This window comes from Amphiprion ocellaris, chromosome 17 (genome assembly GCF_022539595.1).
Source record: "Amphiprion ocellaris isolate individual 3 ecotype Okinawa chromosome 17, ASM2253959v1, whole genome shotgun sequence".
NCBI lineage: Eukaryota > Metazoa > Chordata > Actinopteri > Pomacentridae > Amphiprion > Amphiprion ocellaris.
The window spans coordinates 28,362,828-28,383,392 of NC_072782.1; the positions used below are offsets into that span (position 1 = coordinate 28,362,828).

At 36.2% G+C, this 20,565-nt stretch overlaps 1 protein-coding gene across 8 annotated transcripts in view; it reads right to left on the reverse strand.

Moving 5' to 3' along the window:
- Positions 1–20,565, reverse strand: part of cacna1bb (calcium channel, voltage-dependent, N type, alpha 1B subunit, b) — a 261,236-nt gene that overhangs the window by 118,816 nt on the left and 121,855 nt on the right. For all 8 annotated transcript variants that reach the window (XM_055019128.1, XM_055019127.1, XM_055019126.1 and 5 more), the window contains exons 9-11: positions 3,637–3,740; positions 1,445–1,560; positions 1,242–1,331 (exon numbers count right to left, since the gene is read on the reverse strand). In XM_055019128.1, coding sequence (XP_054875103.1) covers positions 1,242–1,331; positions 1,445–1,560; positions 3,637–3,740 — 310 coding nt within the window. The remainder of the gene's footprint in view (positions 1–1,241; positions 1,332–1,444; positions 1,561–3,636; positions 3,741–20,565) is intronic.

Below are 20,565 nucleotides of genomic sequence, written 5' to 3' on the forward strand. Positions count from 1 at the left end.
TCTTTACTGTTTTCCATCAATCCGTTTGCTTTCTTGGTCAGCAGTAACAGCTAGCTAAATATCTAGCTTCTACTCCTGAGAAAAAGCTAACATTAGCATGGATTAGCAACCCTGTTACTGTGATTAGAGTAGGGTTAGCAAACAACACAGAAAACATGGAATAGAAATGCTACCATTGATGTGTAAGCTGAGCCAATCAAGCCTTTGATAGTTTATTACCCCTTACTGATGAATATGTAGCAGAAAATTGTAAAAGAGAGAGTTTATTCTGCAAAAATTTTGAAGTCAAAATGTACTCCAATGCCACCAGGCTTATAGCAAACCAGCACGGTGCCATTGTAGCATGAAAGCATGAGTTGGCCATTATAAGCTTCTCTTATTGTTGGTGTAGCCAGTTTCATTGATTATGGTGGAAGTGTGGTAACATGGAGCTACAACAAGGAGCCAGTTAGCTTAGCTTAGCATGAAGAGCGAACGGCTAGCATGGTTTTATGTAAACCGTGTCAGCTGCTTGTAGGTTGTTCCAGAAGTGGATTTTAAAAATGGTAACACACAGATACTAAAACAAAGTCGGAAGTCTACTATCGATGAGCCAAACTAGTTGCATTTGGCTTCTAACGCCTCTAAAGCTCATTAATTAACAGTTCATATCTGCTCTTTCTTGTCTTGTTTAATCTGCTCAGAAACTAAACTGTAAAGCTGACAAGTTGCAGCATTTGATGCCCGACTGTTTCTGGCTGGAGCATCGAGTTCCTGGAGTCCTGTCACCACCACACGGCTCCCAGCCATCTTTTGGTTTTTTAATCTATTTCAACATTTGTCTAAGAAAGGGAATCATTTGGATGTGAGGAGTCAGAACAACATGTCCAGAGGTAAAGGGGAGGAAGATCACACTCATGATGATGGATTTGGGTGATTTACGCTACTGTTCAAAAGTTTGGGGTCTCCCAGACAGTTTCATGTTTTCCATGAAAACTCACACTTTCATTCATGTGCTAACATAACTGCACAAGGGTTTTCTAATCACCAATTAGCCTTTCAACACCATTAGCTAACACAATGTAGCATTAGAACACAGGAGTGATGGTTGCTGGAAATGTTCCTCTGTACCCCTATGGAGATATTCCATTAAAAATCAGCCGTTTCCAGCTACAATAGTCATTTACCACATTAACAGTGTCTACAGTGATTTGGAGACAATGAATCGAACCTCTGCAACAGAAACTCTGGCCTGGTTTTACCTGGAAGGTTTTGTTTCCTCTTGTACCACGCACCGTCCAGCGGGGATTTCTCCTCTGCAATCTCATCCTCTTCCTCCAGCAACACCTCCTCTGCAGCAGCATATAGAGAGAGAAGAAGGGGAAAAAAAACGAGACTTTCTATCAATTTGTCATGATTTTTTTTGACACAACAGCTCTCACGCTGTTTCACAGATGAGTCTAACCTGCTTTGCAGATCCACTCCAAGTATCCGGTGAGCTCCCTCTCAATCTGCTGCTGCCTGCGAAGCTTCAGGAACTCCTGCCTCTTCTCCACACGCTCACGCTCTTTGGCAAACTCCCTGTTGAGATGGAAAATGCAGAAAGCATAGATTGATTTAGCGTTTTACCACGAGCAGTAGCTTGGATTTAAAGCTTTTTTCTCTGTTTTGCCATTTCTGCTGGATGTGGTTCCTGCCAGAGAGCCTGAAACTGATCTACATTTACAGCAACAAAGAGAAGACACTGCATCACGGATGTAGTAAGGATGAATTAAGATGACATCTGGGCAGCTTTTGAAGGAAAAAAATAGGAAAAAGGTCACTGGTACAGCTTCATTATTCTACATTATTCAAAAATGGACAAATGGATTTGGATGAAATTTTCAGGGATAGTCAGAAATGACACAAGGACCACGTCATTAGATTTTGGCAGTGATGCGGCTTATAGTCTGGATCCACGGATTTGTTGAAGATTTCCGTATCATTGGCAGACAGCAGCACAGTGTCACTGTAACTATGACAACAAGTGAACACTACATCAGCTGCCTGCTGACGATCACATGATTGTGATCCTACTACAAATCCACCGCTGTGGACTTATGTGTCATTGTACAAGGAACAACTGATTAAACTGTGGTGGTGTTTCTGACTCCCAACAATTCCCGCCACCCGCTACATATTTAGGTCATGTGATTTGGTGTCTGTACATAACGTGCACATGCATAACACACGCCTGTGCTCAGCGCAAGTTTTGCTTTTTTTTTTTTTTTTTTTTTTATTAAAGAAATGATACAATGACTGAGCAGTCTTGGCGGAGTACTGCACTCTCTGAGTGCTTTTCTTGTTTTGGAAGTTTTATAGACACTGGAATGTGTAACTGGAGAAGGAAAACAGTGTATGATGTACTACAATAACACACCACATGCAGTTTAACCCTTAGATGCGTAAGTGGGTCAAAAATGACTCAGTGATGTCGTTGTAATGAAAAGTTTTTATCATTTCATTTTCCAGTTATTTCTCAAAAAACTATTTTTTGATATCATTCTATTGACATTTTTTAGTTTCCTTTAGTACTTTAAAAGAAATTGCAATATGTGTATTATGACCCCAAGCTCTTTATCACTGATAGTGTCATACAAGAGGTAGTGCACAAACTTGGAGGAAAAGAAAAGTGAAGAAGCAGAAAAATGTCAACAAAATGGATGTTGACATCCTTCTATTGCTGTTATGTGTAATATTCTTTTTTTCAATCATCAAAATGTTCAAAATCTGTTATAAAATTGAAAAATAAACATATTTCAAACATGAAATCATTCTTGTGTCCACAAAAACATAATACAAACAATAATGCAAATGATTATTCTGAACCAAAATGACAAAACTGGCATAAAAACACATTGATTTCACCCACTTATAGAGGAGTGTAGGGTCCATTCACTGGAGCATCTATTGGCTGTATGTACTATGTACTATGTAAATTATATTGATCTCACATGAAAAGTTCAGCAAAATACAATTGCACATAAGAGAACATTACGTCTGAAATCCCTGATAAAAATAAGTTTCCAAAACTGCATATTTATATTAGTTTGTTGCAACTGATATTTTTGATTCGATAATGACGTAAATAAATCTTCAAAAAACTCATCAACTGATCAGTTTACTGTCAATATGTCCACAAATAGGAACAGCAAAAACCATCAAAAAAGCAGACTTTGTATGTCAAAAGACAATATTTAAAATATGTCTTTTTGTTATATTATCACATAATTTTACCCTTTTTCAGGAGAAAAACTTATTGGCAAGACTCAAACCATTTTGACCCAATATCAAACTATAATTTCAAAAATATCTCTACCACTATCCAGATTTTATGCAATAAAAATTTCATGCAAATCAGAGTCACGCAGAAATGGTTCAAAAAATGTAATGATTTTATATACCTCTTACTGTTTGCAATGCATTTAAAAAAAAAAAAAATCTACGTTTTTACATCTTTTTCAATCCACTTGTTGCACTTTTTAATCCAAAAATTCCACACAAACAAATTCCATCATCTTTTAATGGACAATAAAGATCAAGTTTGGTTTATAATCTCCTTTAATTACATGCAAGTGCACTGTGCTATTTTTATGTTTATTTTTTAAGAAAACTTACCCTGAAAGGACACCGAGCACCAGGTTGAGCATAAAAAAGGATCCGATGATGATGAGTGGGATGAAGTAGAGCCAGTTCCAGGTGTTTCCCACCACATCATTGGTCTGGAAACAGAAGAAAAACACATTACAATTAGCACAAATGTAGAAATCATTTCATTCTGAGATACACAATCAGTACATTTAAGCTTTTAATTAGACTGTGGAGAGTTCAAATGGAGCCACAGGGATTTTTTATTGTTTTTTATCAACAGCTACACTTCAGTAATGTGCAAACTCAGAATACAAATTCCTTATAAATGCATTAATATCCTCATTCGACATTTAATTTCTGAGTGCTGCTAAATAAAGGAAAAAGGTGAAAAATGAAAGCTGATGCAGGAAATCAAAATGTAAAATGTCACCAAAATACACCTGAGGATTGTTGGTTTATTGTCTATTTAAAATAACTCATGTGAATGTGTCCCTGTGTTATAAACTACATGCCTAATTTATGTTATTTTTAGTCAGAAATGTTGATGGTTTGAATGAAGCAGCTTTCGAAGACAGTGAATGAATGTCTCTCTCATTTCCGCTCCATAGCTGTGAATAGAAATCTCTTTTTTTTTTTAACTCTACAACTGACTGAACAGAAACGTTTGCCAACTCGTCTCATTAAGAAAACAATTTGAAAGAAAAAAAAAACTATTAAAAAAAGTCTGCCATAACAGTGAGTTTCTAAAAAACCCAGCAGCTAATGTCATACTAGCAAATGAACAATTCTGAATCGTTACAAAACAGAAATAAACTGTTCCAGGACACTTCAACTGTTCAAACGTGTACAATTCTATTCCTGCTAATAGAGCTTCTTTTGTGGAAATGCTAAACTTATAAATAAGTATTTCACAATTTCAATAGAGTTAAAAGTCTTTTTTAAAATTCACTTCTAGTAAGGAAAAAAGTTTGAACTGACTTTCACCTGGATTTTATCTCCTAAAACAGCCAAGTAAACAAAGTAAAAAGCTGTCACTAATAGAAAAGTGTTACTGCAAAAGTGGCAATAAAGTGGTTCAGGTAGTTTATTTCATATAAATAATAATGAAATCACTATGTGTAAAGTGAAATGAGTTGCTCTCAGTGGCAAACCCAGAGACTAGCGCTGCATAATATATAAAAAGACATGACACTGGGATATTTTGTTTTTCTGAAACTTAAAAAAAAAAGGAATTTTCATATGATGACTTAAAGAACAGTTTGGAAATATTTTTTTTAAATGTATTTACAGAGGAGTGCATCAAAAATATTATTATTATTATTATTATTATTATTATTATTATTATTATTATTATTATTAATAATAATAATAATAATAATAATAATAATAATAATAATAATAATAATAATAATAATAATAATAATAATAGCCAAAAAAACTTGAAAAAAATTAAACAAGCCATTTGGAATCTCTCTCATATTGTGGATCACTGGCAAAGGCATCTAAAATGTTGTTTGTTTGTTTGTTTGTTTGCTGTGGACAACATTCAGATCTGACTTTGCATTGAGTTAAACTGTTAAACAAATTAGTTGCTTCATGCAGTTGCAATCGTTGCTGTTCCTGTCAACAGAACACCCATTTTTGGTCAACATCATCCTTTCTGTAGAATATTTCCATACAGCTGGTATTTAGTTTCTTCATTTTACAAACAAATCTTCTTTTTTTAGTGTTTTTCTGCATTTTGCTGTGCAGATAAGGAACCTGCATGTCAACAAACTTTATCATTTTCAAATAACATCAAAAAAAGACTTTTGCAGATTTGTTTTTTGTTGTTGTGTAAAACCAAGCTTCTAAAATGTAAAAGTGTCGAACAATTTAATTTTGAGATGCACAGTCAGTACCTTTAAGCTGTTAATTAGACTGTGGAGAGGTCAGGTGAATATGCAAATACATTTTTAGTGGTTCTATCAAGAGCTAATATTAGATACATCAAAAATGTCCAAACTTACTTTAGATCTATGGAGTGAAAATTTCATATAAATGCATTTATCATAGATTCTACATGTCAACAAACTTTATATCTTTTAGATAAAATTAAGAAAAAAAGACTGAGTTTTCTTGTAGATTAGAAATGTTGGTGCAAAATGTTAAAAAAGCTTCTAAAATGTAAAAGTGTCTAGTAAAGTGGGATCTTCTCCTAAACGTAAGCATGCAGTTTTTGTGGCTAAACTACACCAGAAACCGAGTAAAACCTTAAAGTAACCACAAAAGACAAAACTTAATTCTAACAAAACCTAATTTTCCAACACGTCACAGGTAGAAAACTACGTTAATTTCCAAAATAAAATGGCATTCCCTTCAAAACGTGTGTCAGAATGCAGTTTAATTGTAAAAGAACTTAATTTTATGGAGACTCAGTTGAAAATAAACAATGCTAATGTCTTTTTTTATCCAGAATAATCAAACCTGGTGATTTTAATTCAAGTCCTGGGTATTTTATGGCACTGCTGATTCTTAAAACTGACTACAAGAGGAATAAACATTCCTGCTAGTTCCCCAAAAAGGTAAATCATGGAGTCAGCATCTTCTTCCGCCAGACCGAGCCGCCGAATGATGAGCTCCGTGAAACACGGCGACATTTTGCCGAGTCGAAGCTGTGAATCGAGCTTTTGGGGCGGCTGAATCAGCAGGTCGGAGATCCACGGACGTACAGTAGCAGAGCCTCGGTCTGAGCCATCAGCCGCCCACTCGGCTGCATCGCCTCCTTCTCTATGTTTCCAGCATTTCATCACCGTCTCATCATCATCATCTTCACGTCTCTGCACCTTTAGTTAAATTATCCAGCTATGAATGTTTCATGAAAGTCCTTTCATCTTCTCTCTCTCTGTCTCAATTCACTCCACAAGCTTAAAGTTAGAGTTGGACACTTTGGGACATCAACTTTTTTTTGCCTTTTTTCCTAAAAAGATTAATGCATTCTCAAGTTGGTGCATTAAATGTAAGAAGCTGAAGCTGATCTGTTCACTTCAAATCAAAACATATCTATTGACAGTTGGATAAAAGTAATTATCTCAAAGAAATAACTTCTACATTAAAAAACAAACATCAATTCTGTGGTGTTTTGCAGGTTTTGAATAATGCGAATCGCCATCTGTTGGTTTGTTGTATGTTGATGTGTTTTGTTCGTCATTTTGTTTTTTTTCTGTATGTTTATGCTGAAAAATAAACACAATGTAGACAAAAAATTAATCTATTGAGTATTGAGTATTAAGTATAATGTCCTATTTCTGCGTTGTTTCTTGTTCTGCTTGTTCCTGTTAATTGAATGATTGCTCTGGAGACTAAAACCAACTTGTTTAAATGCAATAAAATGTAAGATTACACAGCACTAATGTGCTGTTGTTAGCATTACCGCAAACGTGATGTATATTGAGATGTCTATTTTGACTGATGTTATGTGGAAATACAGTCTTTTGATGTAAGGTTGTTTTCTTTTTTCGGACCCCAGGAAGACTAGCTGGTGCCGTTGGCATCAGCTAATGTGGATCCTCTTGAATAAATAAATAAATAAATAAATCTACTAAAACAATGCAATTAGTAAATCACTAAAGCTACCATTCCGTTTGTCTCATCCAGAATGTTGTTTTTTTTTTTTTGCATTTTTTCAATTACAAAGTATACCTTCTACAGTGGATTTTTTAGCAGTGAAAAATCCAGATTTTATCTTATCATGTTTTTTACACTCAACAACCTTCTTTCCTGTTACTGTTGCTTAGTAATGAAATATTAAAACAGAAACAAGTGTTGTTTCTTTTCTTCTCCATTGATGCATAAAAGAGTGACAGAAAAGCACTAAAATAAATGTGTTGATTTGAAATGCTTTCGTCATAGATCAGCATAATCTACCAAATTATTTCAGCATGAGAAGATCTGATTATGACTGCAACTGTAAAAAACTAATATTTTATGAAATGATGTGCTGCTTAGATGCATTCTTCTGCTGTATAAGACAGTTTTAGCCTCATTCTGTCAGGTGTAACCCTTAAACTGACTTAGCAACAAGTAAAAAATGAACATAAAAACATATTTCAGAGCATTAAGCAGACTAAGAAGGCTACAGCTTCAAATATTTCTCACAAGAAGACCAAACTATAATCCCAAACCAAAATGAGGAGTTTAAAATATAACACAAGCTAAAAATGGAGCAACAGCAGCAGCCAAAGTCAGGACAGAAAGCTACAAAAAACTACTGGCTGTGTCAATGCATAATTAATATGCTTATCAATATCACTGTCCCGATGTGTGTAAGTGCTGAGACGTAAGATTCTTATTCAAGATTCAGTTTTCATTCCCTACAGGACTAAACTACATGTACAACAAAATTAAAGATATAGTCCTTCATGCTACTTAGAAAAAAAGACAAATATTACTGAATAAATAATAAAGTAATAAGATAAAGCTATGTTCATGGTGATGTGGTGGATAAATGTCATCCCTGTGGTGTTTCAGCTGCAACCCAGGAGAGGTTAAACAGTGGCAGAAAATTAGGCTTTAGAGCTTTATTCTGTTTCTGTTTTAGGATTATATTGCTCTACAAAGACATAAAAAAAACTGAAATTGCTTGTAGCTCAAATAAAACACTTCCAGGAATATTATTGCTATTTTCTAAGAGAACTGATTGGTCGATATATCTGTCATTTTGAACATAACCTGCTCTAGAGCAAGCTAGGAGTTAAAGCAACCATGGAGATGTATCATTAGTGTTAGAATTGAACAATTTTTCTAGTCCTGAAAACCCAAATTAAACCTGAATTTACCTCAATAACCTCAAACCCTGCCTGTCCTCTACGAGGTGATAATATATCGGTCTGCAGCTTGTCGTAGTGACTTTAAATAATTTTTTTTTAAAAAGTCACATTCAGGCTAAAAGTTTCCCCCTTTTCATTCTAATAAAAAACCAAAAGCGATATTAGGTTGGGAATGTGGTGACATGCGCTTATCTCCTGTGTTTGCAGCAGCAATGTGGATGCCTCCGGGGAAGCCTGAGGCAGGGCGAGGAAAAGAAAATGAAGAGGTAATACACCGAGTTGCATCAGCTTTCACTCCCACAGTCAGCAGGTGAGGAGGGAAGACTTGTCTTATTCTGTTGACACAGCCACTGAATTGAGTTGAGCTTGTGCAAATGTTTTTCAGACACCAAAATGCAGCGGAGGAAGCCAGAGAGGAAGCTGCTGCTGGATTTCGTTAGATTAGGAGGCTGAGCAAGCTGAGCGCACAATCTGATTTAGTACTACGAGTGAGGGTATTTATGGCTGGTGATGGAAAATTTAGGAATTTGTCAGTGGTTATTTTGGAATATTGCTCTGAATATTAAAATAACTGATTAACGTGTCTAAAAAAAAATCTGTAATATAGATAGAAAATCAATTACGCACGCTAATTTTCCAGACCTGAGTGCCAACTAGCAACTTATTTAATCAATTTACTGTTGATTTACTCGCTGTTACATTGACAGAATCAGGAAATATCATCATCTTTGCACCTCATATTTATTTACTGAAACTACACATTTTTGCGTATGGGTCAATATATAATTGAGGGATTTTTGAAGTCCAGGGAATATATCTTGCATACATTTTTATTAAAAGGCAAAAAAGTTTTTTTATGTTCATTATGATCATGTCTTTACAAATTCCATAATTATTTATTATGGAAACAATCATTTATTAATAAAAACAAAAATACTGGATATCACTAAAATGTCAACTAAATAATCGTCTGAATTGCATAACAATCACCTTCTAATTAGCTAAACATTAATAAAATGAGCTTATTCAAAAATAGTTTGATTGTGTTCTTTTTATTAAGTTGAGATAATCATGACAGATGTTTTCTTTTTTGGCAATATATCAAATTTTATATGGAAAATAATAAATTCTGTCTGTGTCCGAGAAATCACCTTTAAATGAAGTTCCCAATTACAAAAACACCTCTCAAGGAAGTGTGTTAATTCCAGATCACATGACCTGCTCCACATGATGTCATTTCCTCCTGAAGAACAGACTGGCCAGACTCCAAGGCTTTCTGAGTTATTTAATATAAAGTAGTCAACAGGTTTACTACAATATCTTTATAAATAACTTTCAATTTCAATTTTACTCAATTGTATATATATTTAGAAGAATCTTTCTTTAAAATGCCATGTGGTGTTTGGTTATAGGCGGCCATGTTGACTTTAGGCCTGAAAACAGCAAAACCTGTCAACTATGTTACAAAAAGTCCTGCAATTATATATTGACCCATATGCTTAAATGGAACTGCACCTTGAATATTATTTTTGCAATACTTTAAGCCACACTGTTTCCCATTTATGTTCATATATCTAGAAGTCCAACATCAGTTACACTCCTGTTTTTATAATACAACAAATAAGTTTTAAAGGTTTTCATAGATGCACTTGTACGTACAAATTTACTTCTATATTTTATATGTGCATATCCCCTTCTGTACTTTAACAATGATGATTTCATGACTGATGTCTTCTCTATTCTAATTATCAGCAACAACACTCAATAAAATCACCAGCTTTTGGATCACATTTTTCTTTTTCTCTTCCTATTATCGGGTGTTTTTCAAAGCCGCGTTTGTTGCCAAAAAGGACCTGCACCAATTACTTTACAGTCCAGCAAAAGAACAAAGACGCAGCGTCGCTTCAGAGAGGAAATAAACGGCCGGTGTCAACATTGTGAAATACTGTTTGTCTCGTCCAGCTGTGATGGGATCCAAGACATCGACCCAATAATGGCTGGAAGAAACCAATCAAAGTGATGATAATTTATCGTTTCATTTGACGTCAACACCTATCTGTCAGAGTTTTGATTTATATACCTTTGGTTTGACATCTATATAAAATACGGGTGCTGTTCCTGATCCTGAAAACTTCGATTATATCATGCAGGTTGTATAACGCCACCAGCTGTGACTATGTTGCTGTGTAATTCAGGAATTAGAAAAGAAAGGAAGCTAAAAGAAAAAAGAAAGAAGAAAACGACCTGTACTATGGCCTCTGGGCATCGTGGAAGGACATCCATCACTTCAATTTATCATATGTCACTCCTGGATGGAGGGTGTGATCTGGTATTCTATATAACAAACAGCCTAAGGCGCCGTCAGCCAAACACATCTGAGCTTCCATCTGCATTTCATATATTTTAGATTTAGGCTATGATATAATCTATAGTGAAAACAGCAAAAAAAAAAAAAAAAAAATGAAAAAAAGCTCATATCTGTGTGCCATTTTCTGTATATATATATATATATATATATATATATATATATATATATATATATATATATATATATATATATATACATATATATGTGTATAATATACAAATAATATATGCTATTTTGTTAGTTTTTTACTTGGGTACAATCTGTGCAAAAATAATTTCTCTATTCGTCAAGAAATCTGTGCAGTATCACTGACGTGCAATAATGTTATTTTTAGAGCTAGTGCTTATGCATATTTTATTTTTAGTTTTTATACCACATTCCTAAAATCTTTGTAGCTGTAACACTGCAGATTTCACCACTATAGGATTAATAAAGAGTCATCTTATCTTACCTTATCTTGTCTTTTCTTGGCTTAGCTTATCTTATCTTATGTTCACTGTCTGTAGCTTTAAATGCAGCTGAAGTGTTGCTGTCGCCACCCCCTTCAGGAAGAAAACTCTCTCTGTCTATGATTGACAGAACAGAGTAACTTAAACTGCATTCCAAATTGAATTGCATCATATTGTTTGGCATCATATTGTATCATAGCGTATCATACAGTAGAATATCGCATCGTAGTGTCACATATCGTATCGCATCATAGCATATTGTATCGTATTGTAGCATATCATGTCGTAGCATAGCGTAGCATTTCATATCATTTCGTAACGTATCGTGTATCTTCAGCGTCTGTAGCTTTAAATGCAGCTGAGATATTGTTGTCTCCGCCCCCTTCAGGAAGAAAACTGCGTCGATGATGACAGAAGAGAACAACATAAACTGTGTTCCAAATCAAATACTTTTTCTTTTTACTTTAAGTACACACAGCAGCTTTCCTTACAAAATACATAGTGTCTCATTCAGTATGTGTACATTTAAGAAGTACTACTTTGGCAGCTTAAGCTTGATGCTGTGACGTTTGTGACGTTGCTGCACAAAGCATTGATTGTGGATCAGAAATTATCTCATATTCTAACAAAAATGATGTCTGCAAGGTGGCTGAGGTTAAAATGAGGAACTAAAAGGCAGAATAAATGCTTTATATCTCTACTAATCGTGCCTTGTTGACATTTTCTGCAAGTAAATTATGGAAAAATAGTTTTCATACTGAACTTTATACATGAAGATTAACAAATCTTGCAATGCATGAAGTGACAGAGGTAGTTCTCGATGTAAAAATGTTCGGCATAATGTGTGTATGAGTCATTTACACACAAAAGCTCATTAGTTGAGTCCACTTTTAAATGCATCTGGGGTTATGCAACGGGCTTAAAACGCAACACATGCACAGGATAAGAGCGAATACAGGGCATATGGTAAGTAAGGCCACTGGCTATACTAATTTAGTTCATTAGCAAACTGCTGATGCACTGTGCTGCCTTTAAGCAAGGTACGTCTAATGACACCATATGTTGCTGAAGCACGACGTGGAGAAAACAAATATTCGAGTAAAGTGTAGTTAAGAGTTTAATGTGGTGATTAGAAACAGTGAAATGTTAATGGGGCCTGCAACAAAATAAAACACTGAGAATCAAATGTGAAGATATTGTTCAGAGAAATGGGATTATTAGATCTTTAGTGTGCAAACTAATTTATGAGCCCTGAGAACATAAAAAGCACAGAAGAAAATGTCCTCTGTGAAATGGATTCAGAACATCATGAAGGAAGTATCAGAAAAACAGAAAATTCAGACTCTAAGGAATCACTGATTGATGATAAACTGAGCCAGAAATCCTGGTGCAGTCATGAGTCTCAGTTAAAATTTTAAAGGTCTCAAGTGCTGAAAATACATTTTTATGAAAGACACTTATTACTGCTGCCATTCCTCTATCCTCACAATCTGACAGTTTACTTCTCTCCTGCTCTCTGTGCTCACCACAAACAATGTTTTAGTTCAACCAGATTCCAAATAAAGCTGTATATTTACATGTATAATTATCGCCCAAGAGAAAGTTAGAAGCAACAGAAAACCTCGATGTCACACTTTTATTCGCATCTGTGTGAGCTGACTTGCAAACAACTGTAAAGGCATTGAGATATACTTACTCCACAGCATATAGTACAAAAGAAAATGATTTAGTACGTCCCAATGCATAGTACGTCTAACGTAGTATACCAAAAATACCAGTACTACATTAGGGTTTTGCAATATGCAAACTGGCATGCTTTTCTAGCCTTTCCGACTCACAATCCTTTGCGCAGCAACGTTAAAATGTCACACATGAATATAAACAAGCTTAAGCCACCAAAGTAGTACTTCTCAAATGTACACATACTGCATGAAACACTACGTACTTTGTAAGGGCAGCTGCTGGTTTACAAGTCAAAAGAAAAAGTGTTTGAATGCAGTTTATATTACTCTGCTCTGTCAATCATAGACACAGAGTTTTCTTTCTGAAGGGGGTGGAGACAGCAACATCCCAGCTGCATTTAAAGCTACAGACACTGAAGATGCGATGAGATGCGATGCGCTATGATATGATACGCTATGCTACGATATGATACAATACGAAATGCTATGATACCATACGCTATGAAATGATATGAAATGAAACACTAAGTTACGCTACGCTATGATACCATACGATGCGATATATGATACAACATGATACGAAACAATATGATACGCTACGCTATGATACGCTATGAAATTATATGAAATGATACACTATGATGCGCTACGATATGATACAATACACTATGATATATGACATAGTGATTATATAATATGATATGATACAATACAAGACAATACACTATGCTACGATACAATATATGATACATTACAATACGATATGCTATGATATGATACACTACAAAATGATACGCTAAGATACGATATGCTACAAAATGATACGATACGACTAGCCTTTATTAATCCCACAGTGGGGAAATTTTCAGCATAAAGGGGATAGTGCAAACATTTAAAGTATATCAGTACAAAAATAATTAATAAACCAAAATACACATAAGTAGTAGTTCTACAAATAAAAGTATGGCACATATAAGTGGTATTGCCCAGACTATTTCATGAATAGAAATACTGGGAGATTTGTTCGTATGTAGAAACTGTCTTTTGATAAAAGTCCCACAACCAGGAGGTATACAGTCATGGTGAAATGAACCATCCGTTATTAATTTGCTAAAAATGGGAACAATATGGGACCTTTAACACACAGTTTAACATGATTACAATATCACCCTTACTGTCAACTTAACAACAGATGAAAACCTCTATCACAGCAGAAGCACTGATTGATTTAGGGTCAAAATATGTTTCTAATCTTTTAATTATGATGATATAAACCATCCAGACATCCAGGTAATCTGATCTGTTTACTCTCCTTAAAGACAAAGCTAAACAGGAAGAAGCAGCACTCATTTAACTGCAAGCAACTTCCAGAAAACTTAGTCTCAGTTCTCAGAAATCAAGGCTTTTCAGTTTGCCACCACATTTAATTAAACTCATAATTTATATTTTGTACGTTATTCTGTTTTATTCACTCTTTTAAATTCTATTCATATTCTTCTCATATGTTTTTGTGTTATGTAAAGCACTGGAGGAAGGTTCTATACAAGTAAACTTGCTTTACTTGGGCAGGTCGTGGTCACATCCTACACTTTGTTAATGTTTAAAGACAACTTTTGGTAATGACTTATATTCAGCAAATTCAATGTTTTCTTTGTTTTGTTTTTTTCTTTTACATGATATCGTTATTTCACCTCTGTTTTTTCCCATGAGTCATCTCTGGCTGACAACTCTGAATGATAAACGAGGAAAAAGCTGCCATGAAATTTGGAGTCATGCATCATGCGGTTGCGGGGTGACAGCGTACTCCCACTCTCAGCTCACAGAACCACCATCACACACAGGGAAAGCCTGCTGAAATGAAGACAGCCACTCTGAATCGATTCAGCAGCTCCTCGCAGTCCTGAAACATCCACAACCAGCACAAGTGACGGCAGAGGAAAAGATCTTCAGAGAGCTCCACAAAGGCGGCAAATATACACCGATCAGCCACAACATTAACAAACCTTGAGTCCTAACATTCATGTGTATGTTTGACATGTACCACCCACCTAAACATTGCAAGTCAAGCCACACACCAACCCTCCAACCCCCACGGCAACAGCAGTCCTTGATGCCAGTTGCCATCCTCAGCAGGACAATTCCTCTATCCATCCATCCGTCCATCCATCCATCCATCCGTCCGTCCGTCCATCCATCCGTCCATTCATCCATCTTCTGCTTATCTGGGGTCGGGTCATGGAGGCAGCAGACGAAGCGGTCATTCCAGACATCCCTCCTCCCGGCAATGCTTTCCAGTTCTTCCTGAGGCGTTTCCAGGATAGACGAGATACATAATCCTTCCAGCGTGTTATGGATCTACCCCAGCGTCTCCTCCAGGTGGATGTACTCGGAAAACCTCCAAAGGAAGCCTCCCTGGAGGCATCTGAATCAGATGTCCAAACCACCTTAACTGGCTCCTTTCGACACGAAGGAGCAGCGGCTCTACTCCGAGCTTCATCCTGATGTCTGAGCATCTCACCCTATCTCTAAGAAACTCATATCGGCCATTTGTACCCGCGATCTCGTTCTTTCAATCACTACCCAGAGCTCATGACCATAGATAAGGGTTGGAACGTAGATGGACTGGTAAATCGAGAGCTTCGTCTTGCGGCTCAGCTCCCTCTTCACCATGACGGTTCGGTAAAAGGACAATTCACTTCAATTGTATTTACATAGCGCCTTTATATAGCGCCAATTACAATTCAGATTGTCTCAAGCCGCTTTACAGAACCCATGTGCCTAAATACAGCCAACACATCCCAACACACCACAAAAGCTGCTCAGGAGTGGTCGAGGGAGCACGACAGAGCTATGGGGTTCACCCCGGTTCCACACTCCCCAGATCCAAATCCCACTGACTACAAGCTTGTGAAGAAAACAGAGCATTTAGCAGAAAAAAAGGGGGTTTTGTAAGAATTAAAATTCACCAGGTTGACACAAGCATGACTCCAAATTAATGATCCTGTTTTCACTGAATGTTGTGCCACCAGCTAGTTTCTCTAACAACAGTTTCGAAGCTAATCGTGGCGATTTCAACTGTCACCATCCTGGCAAAGAATTATCTATCCATACAACTAAACCACACTTTCATTTACATTTTAGCAGAAATGTGTTTTGCCACAGAAAAATAAGAGTATGATGTAGTTGGAAAGGCCTCCATAAACCTTGAAGGAGTGACAAATCTGAGTCAGGACATAGAAGAGGAGGATGGAGGCAAATGTTTGATCTAGTCTTATACTTTACATGATTGCTCACCTCACATAAATTTAGTCATCTTCCCAAGTTCGCGAAATGTATGAGGGCAACAGTGTGCATTCTTGACAGTAGAGTGCATTCATAGAATACATAAATACGACCTACTGAATGCAAAAGAGTCTTTCAAGCGGACTGCAATGGATTAGAAAAGCAGTATGTAGCGAGATCTGCATGAAAATATGCATCATGTGGACCCTTGTGTACTCGCAGAAAAATGAAAGGTATACAACTGGCAAGTCTGCAATAAATGGCAAATATATGTTACTTTGAAACATAATCTGTCAGAAAATATCCTTTAAAGTGCAACTGACATGGCAGTTTAGTTGTATAGGAATGTAATTTTTGAGAATAGGGCCTCCTAACTGTCAACTAATCCAAAAATTAAAGAGGTGGAACTGAGGTGAACTATGGACAGTCCTATTATTGCCCACTCTTAATTATACATCACTTCCAGCCTTAATACAGTTTACACAGGTGGGTTATATAAGAATTCACCCTTGGTACAGTTGTCATGAATGTGATATTAGCTACAGAGACCAAAATCATCTTTTGTAGCAGGCTGTAAACGTGTATTTCTGCTGTAAAGTTGGACATTTTTACATGGAGGTCTATGGGGATTGACTTGATTATAGAGCCAACCTCAAGTGACCATTTGAGGAACTATGGCGTTTGGCGCTTTATTGTTGCTGCTTGGCTTAACTAAATGTTGAAATATGTGACCGACATTACAAATTTTGTCATATAAAGGTGTGTTTTGAAATTCTGCTTCCCCTTGGTAGCCATATTACAAAAAATAACAAGTGTTGCTGATTTGAATGCTTCAAACTGTCTTATATTTTTTCTTTCTGAAATGAAACAAAGCATGCATGTGTTTGTTATCCTTTTATCCTTCCCATTAAAAAAAATAAATCAAATTACTTGTTGACATGGTTTACATATTCACTTCTAAACCGACTGCACACAGCTAAAAAATATTCTTGTGTCATATACACATTCAAAAGTTTGGGGTCACCCAAATAATTTCATGTTTTCTATGAAAACTCACACTTTTATTCATGTGCTAACATAATTTCACAAGGGTTTTCTAATCATCAATTAGCCTTTCAACACCATTAGCTAACAAAATGTAGCATTAGAACACAGGAGTGATGGTTGCTGGAAATGTTCCTCTGTACCCCTATGGAGATATTCCATTAAAAATCAGCCGTTTCCAGCTAGAATAGTCATTTACCACATTAACATTGTCTAGATTGGATTTCTGATTCATTTAATGTTATCTTCATTAAAAAAATGCTTTTCTTTCAAAAGTAGACACTTCTAAATGAACCCAAAGCATTTGAATGGTAGTGTAATAAAATGTCCAAAAACATACATGTACACACCCAACAGAACTTGATAACTTCAGCATCTTTTTTTGGATATTTACTCTCAGGTTGTCCACTGATGTCCAAGGATTCTCACACGGACGTGACTGAATCGTCCCTCAGTGCTGCTCTATTTTTATAGGAATCTGACAACAGACCTGACAGCACATGACAAGGTCAAGGTGCAGCCATCTCTCTGACTCATACGGCTCTAATGAAGTGAGAGGAAAAGGTGCCTTGGACCTTTTAGCATCTCACAACATTGAACCACTCAAAGTCTCAGTACAAAGATGCTACGAGGCAAGATTTCCAGTGTGGTAAATAAATAAAAGCACAACTACAAGGATCAAACTAAGATCTAGATTCTAACTGATGCATAGTAATACATGACATCACCTTTCTCTAACAGAGCTAGAAAGGCAGAGGAGGAAAAAAAACAAAAGTCATGTGATGTAATGTAATTATGTATAATTTTTTCAGTGTGAAGTCTGAAAATGACACAGCAGAAGTAATTAGGGTCGCTTCTAATTTGATGGCAGCCGCCGGGTCGCCAGGAGAGACAGAGGAAATGTAATAAAATCACAACCCATGAAATGAAGATTGCCACATTATCAACGCTGAGAAACCACCCACACATCCTGCTGCTGCTACAACAGTGTCGCCTCCCCACTGACTGGCTCAGAGCTAAAGCTGCATTCACAGTGTGAATAAAGGCAATGCTCTGCTGTCTTTTGTAGATCACTGTCATGGCATTACCGATGAAAGAGAGAAGGAATGGAGAGACAGTACCTGCATATTGCATTGTGAGAAATTCTGCATTGATTTGGCTCATTGTTTCCACTTTTTACCACTCGTTTTGGCATTTAGCTGATTAGATTTTTCATTTTGAACATTAATAATAAATACATGTTCAGCTAAGGTACAAGAGCATGTGCAAAAATCAGAATTATTTATTATTTTCATCAACTGCTGGTGACTTCAGCTTAATGGGCACCAATGTTCATGAACATACATGTTTTCATGTACTTGACTACATGGCCATTTTTGTAACAAAAATCAACAAAAAGTTATATCTGCGTTTGCACTACTTTCCTGGTTCATGAACAGTTGTTCCTGTTGGATCCACTTCATTTTAACACTGGATTCAGCTGGTTTTATTTTTGTACTTCCTATTTTGTTTATTCGACTCCAAGAGAGCCCTGCACAAGAACTCCAATGTGCCTAGACTGTCTGTGCAAATATGGCAAATGAAATATCTTGAATCTTTTAGACTCAACAGACCACCGTTAGAATTGAACAAAGAGATGGATGTCGCAAACTGGACCTTTGAGTCAAGTCAGGTCGGCATGCTGGATTGAATTAGTGGGTTTTAACTGCAGAAAGTACAAAATACAAGAATTCACGTTCACATGATTTAGACACAAAACAAGTGTATTTTATGACCAAAAAAAAAAAAAAAAAAGCTGCTGGCTGTTAAACTTGGCAGTTACTATAAATGTGAACTAATTCAGTTTAATGTGTGAAATAAAGTTTAAAAGCAGCTTTAAAGAGCTGTTAACTTAAATATGATTGATGGCAACGGTTAATTTCAAAGCCAACGGATTTTTCCCTCATATACAACACTATCCCCCATCCCCCTCATCCCCACTCTCACCCAACTGGTGGCAGCAGATGGCCGCCTTCCCTGAGCCTGATTCTGTCAGAGGTTTTTTTTTTAATTCCTTCCCACCGTCACTCATAGGGAATTCAAACGCATCTTTGTATTGTTGGGTTTTCCGCTCTCTGTAATTCATAAAGTCTGTTCCTTACTATCCTAAGCACTTTGAGATGACATATGTTGTAAATCTGCACGATATAAATAAAACTGAATTGAACCTTACACAATCAGAAAGTGAATAAAGATATGAGCATTTGGTCCAATAAATATTAAAATTTTTTGAAGCATTTTGACTTCATTTAGCAGTTAAAGTAGGCAGAACATGTGAGGAAAGAGAGCAGGCTATTAACAAGCAGCAAAGTCCAAACCAGCCAGACAGTGAACCAGGAATTCAACAATATAGTATGCGCCTAAACCATTCAGTTATTGGGTTAGCTTGAGCATCTACTGTACTGTAATTTCTACTGAAATATCATATAAACAGAAGTATAACTTTTTGCCATTCTGTTTTCTAAGAGAAACATTTGTCTCATCCAGACATGGACCCTTATGCTCCATAGTGGAGGCGGACAAATACTGTTTTTTGGTATCATTGCTGTTACTGATTATAGGGAGCAAGAAACTCTGATATTGTCAGCCAGTAGCCTTTATATGTATGATAAAGTTCTATACACCTAAAATGATGGTATCGTTAGAGTCTTAGAGTGAAGACACTTGGAGTTTGACACTGAACCACCATCTCCTACATGTGCTACAGACAGTGTTGAGAGTAAACAATGTAGTCAGAGCTGTTCTACTGAACAAAATATACGAAATATACACCATTTCTAAATCAACCCAAGCATCTGCTTCTGCATTATGTTTGGTAAATACCAAGTTTTCGTATCGGACAGTATTTCAGTTGGGCAATAGTGGTTAATATTATCAGCTCATCAATAATTTGGCCAAGTTCTACCTCACAGGTGCAACAGTAAAGAAGCCTTTTTCATTGTACACTATGTATACACTCTCAAAAACACCTTACATTTAAAGGGCACATCCACCAAACAAAGACAACGTCAGAGTTGTTTTTACAGTTGTAGTGAAATGCCGCTGCAAATGCAAAAGAATGTTGTATAAAGTCTTTTGTGTCTCTCCCAGGAGGTGTGCACAATCCCATAAACTGCCTTAAGTGACATTACTTGTCAGCAATAGTTGGGAATGAAGACTAGAAGACGGAAAACAAAACAACAACTGGTGGTGTGGAGACAGAATTTGAGCCACTATAGTTTCTCTTTTCTGCTTGAATATAGACAGTACGACCATAACGCAACTGAATCTAAAAGCAAAACTAC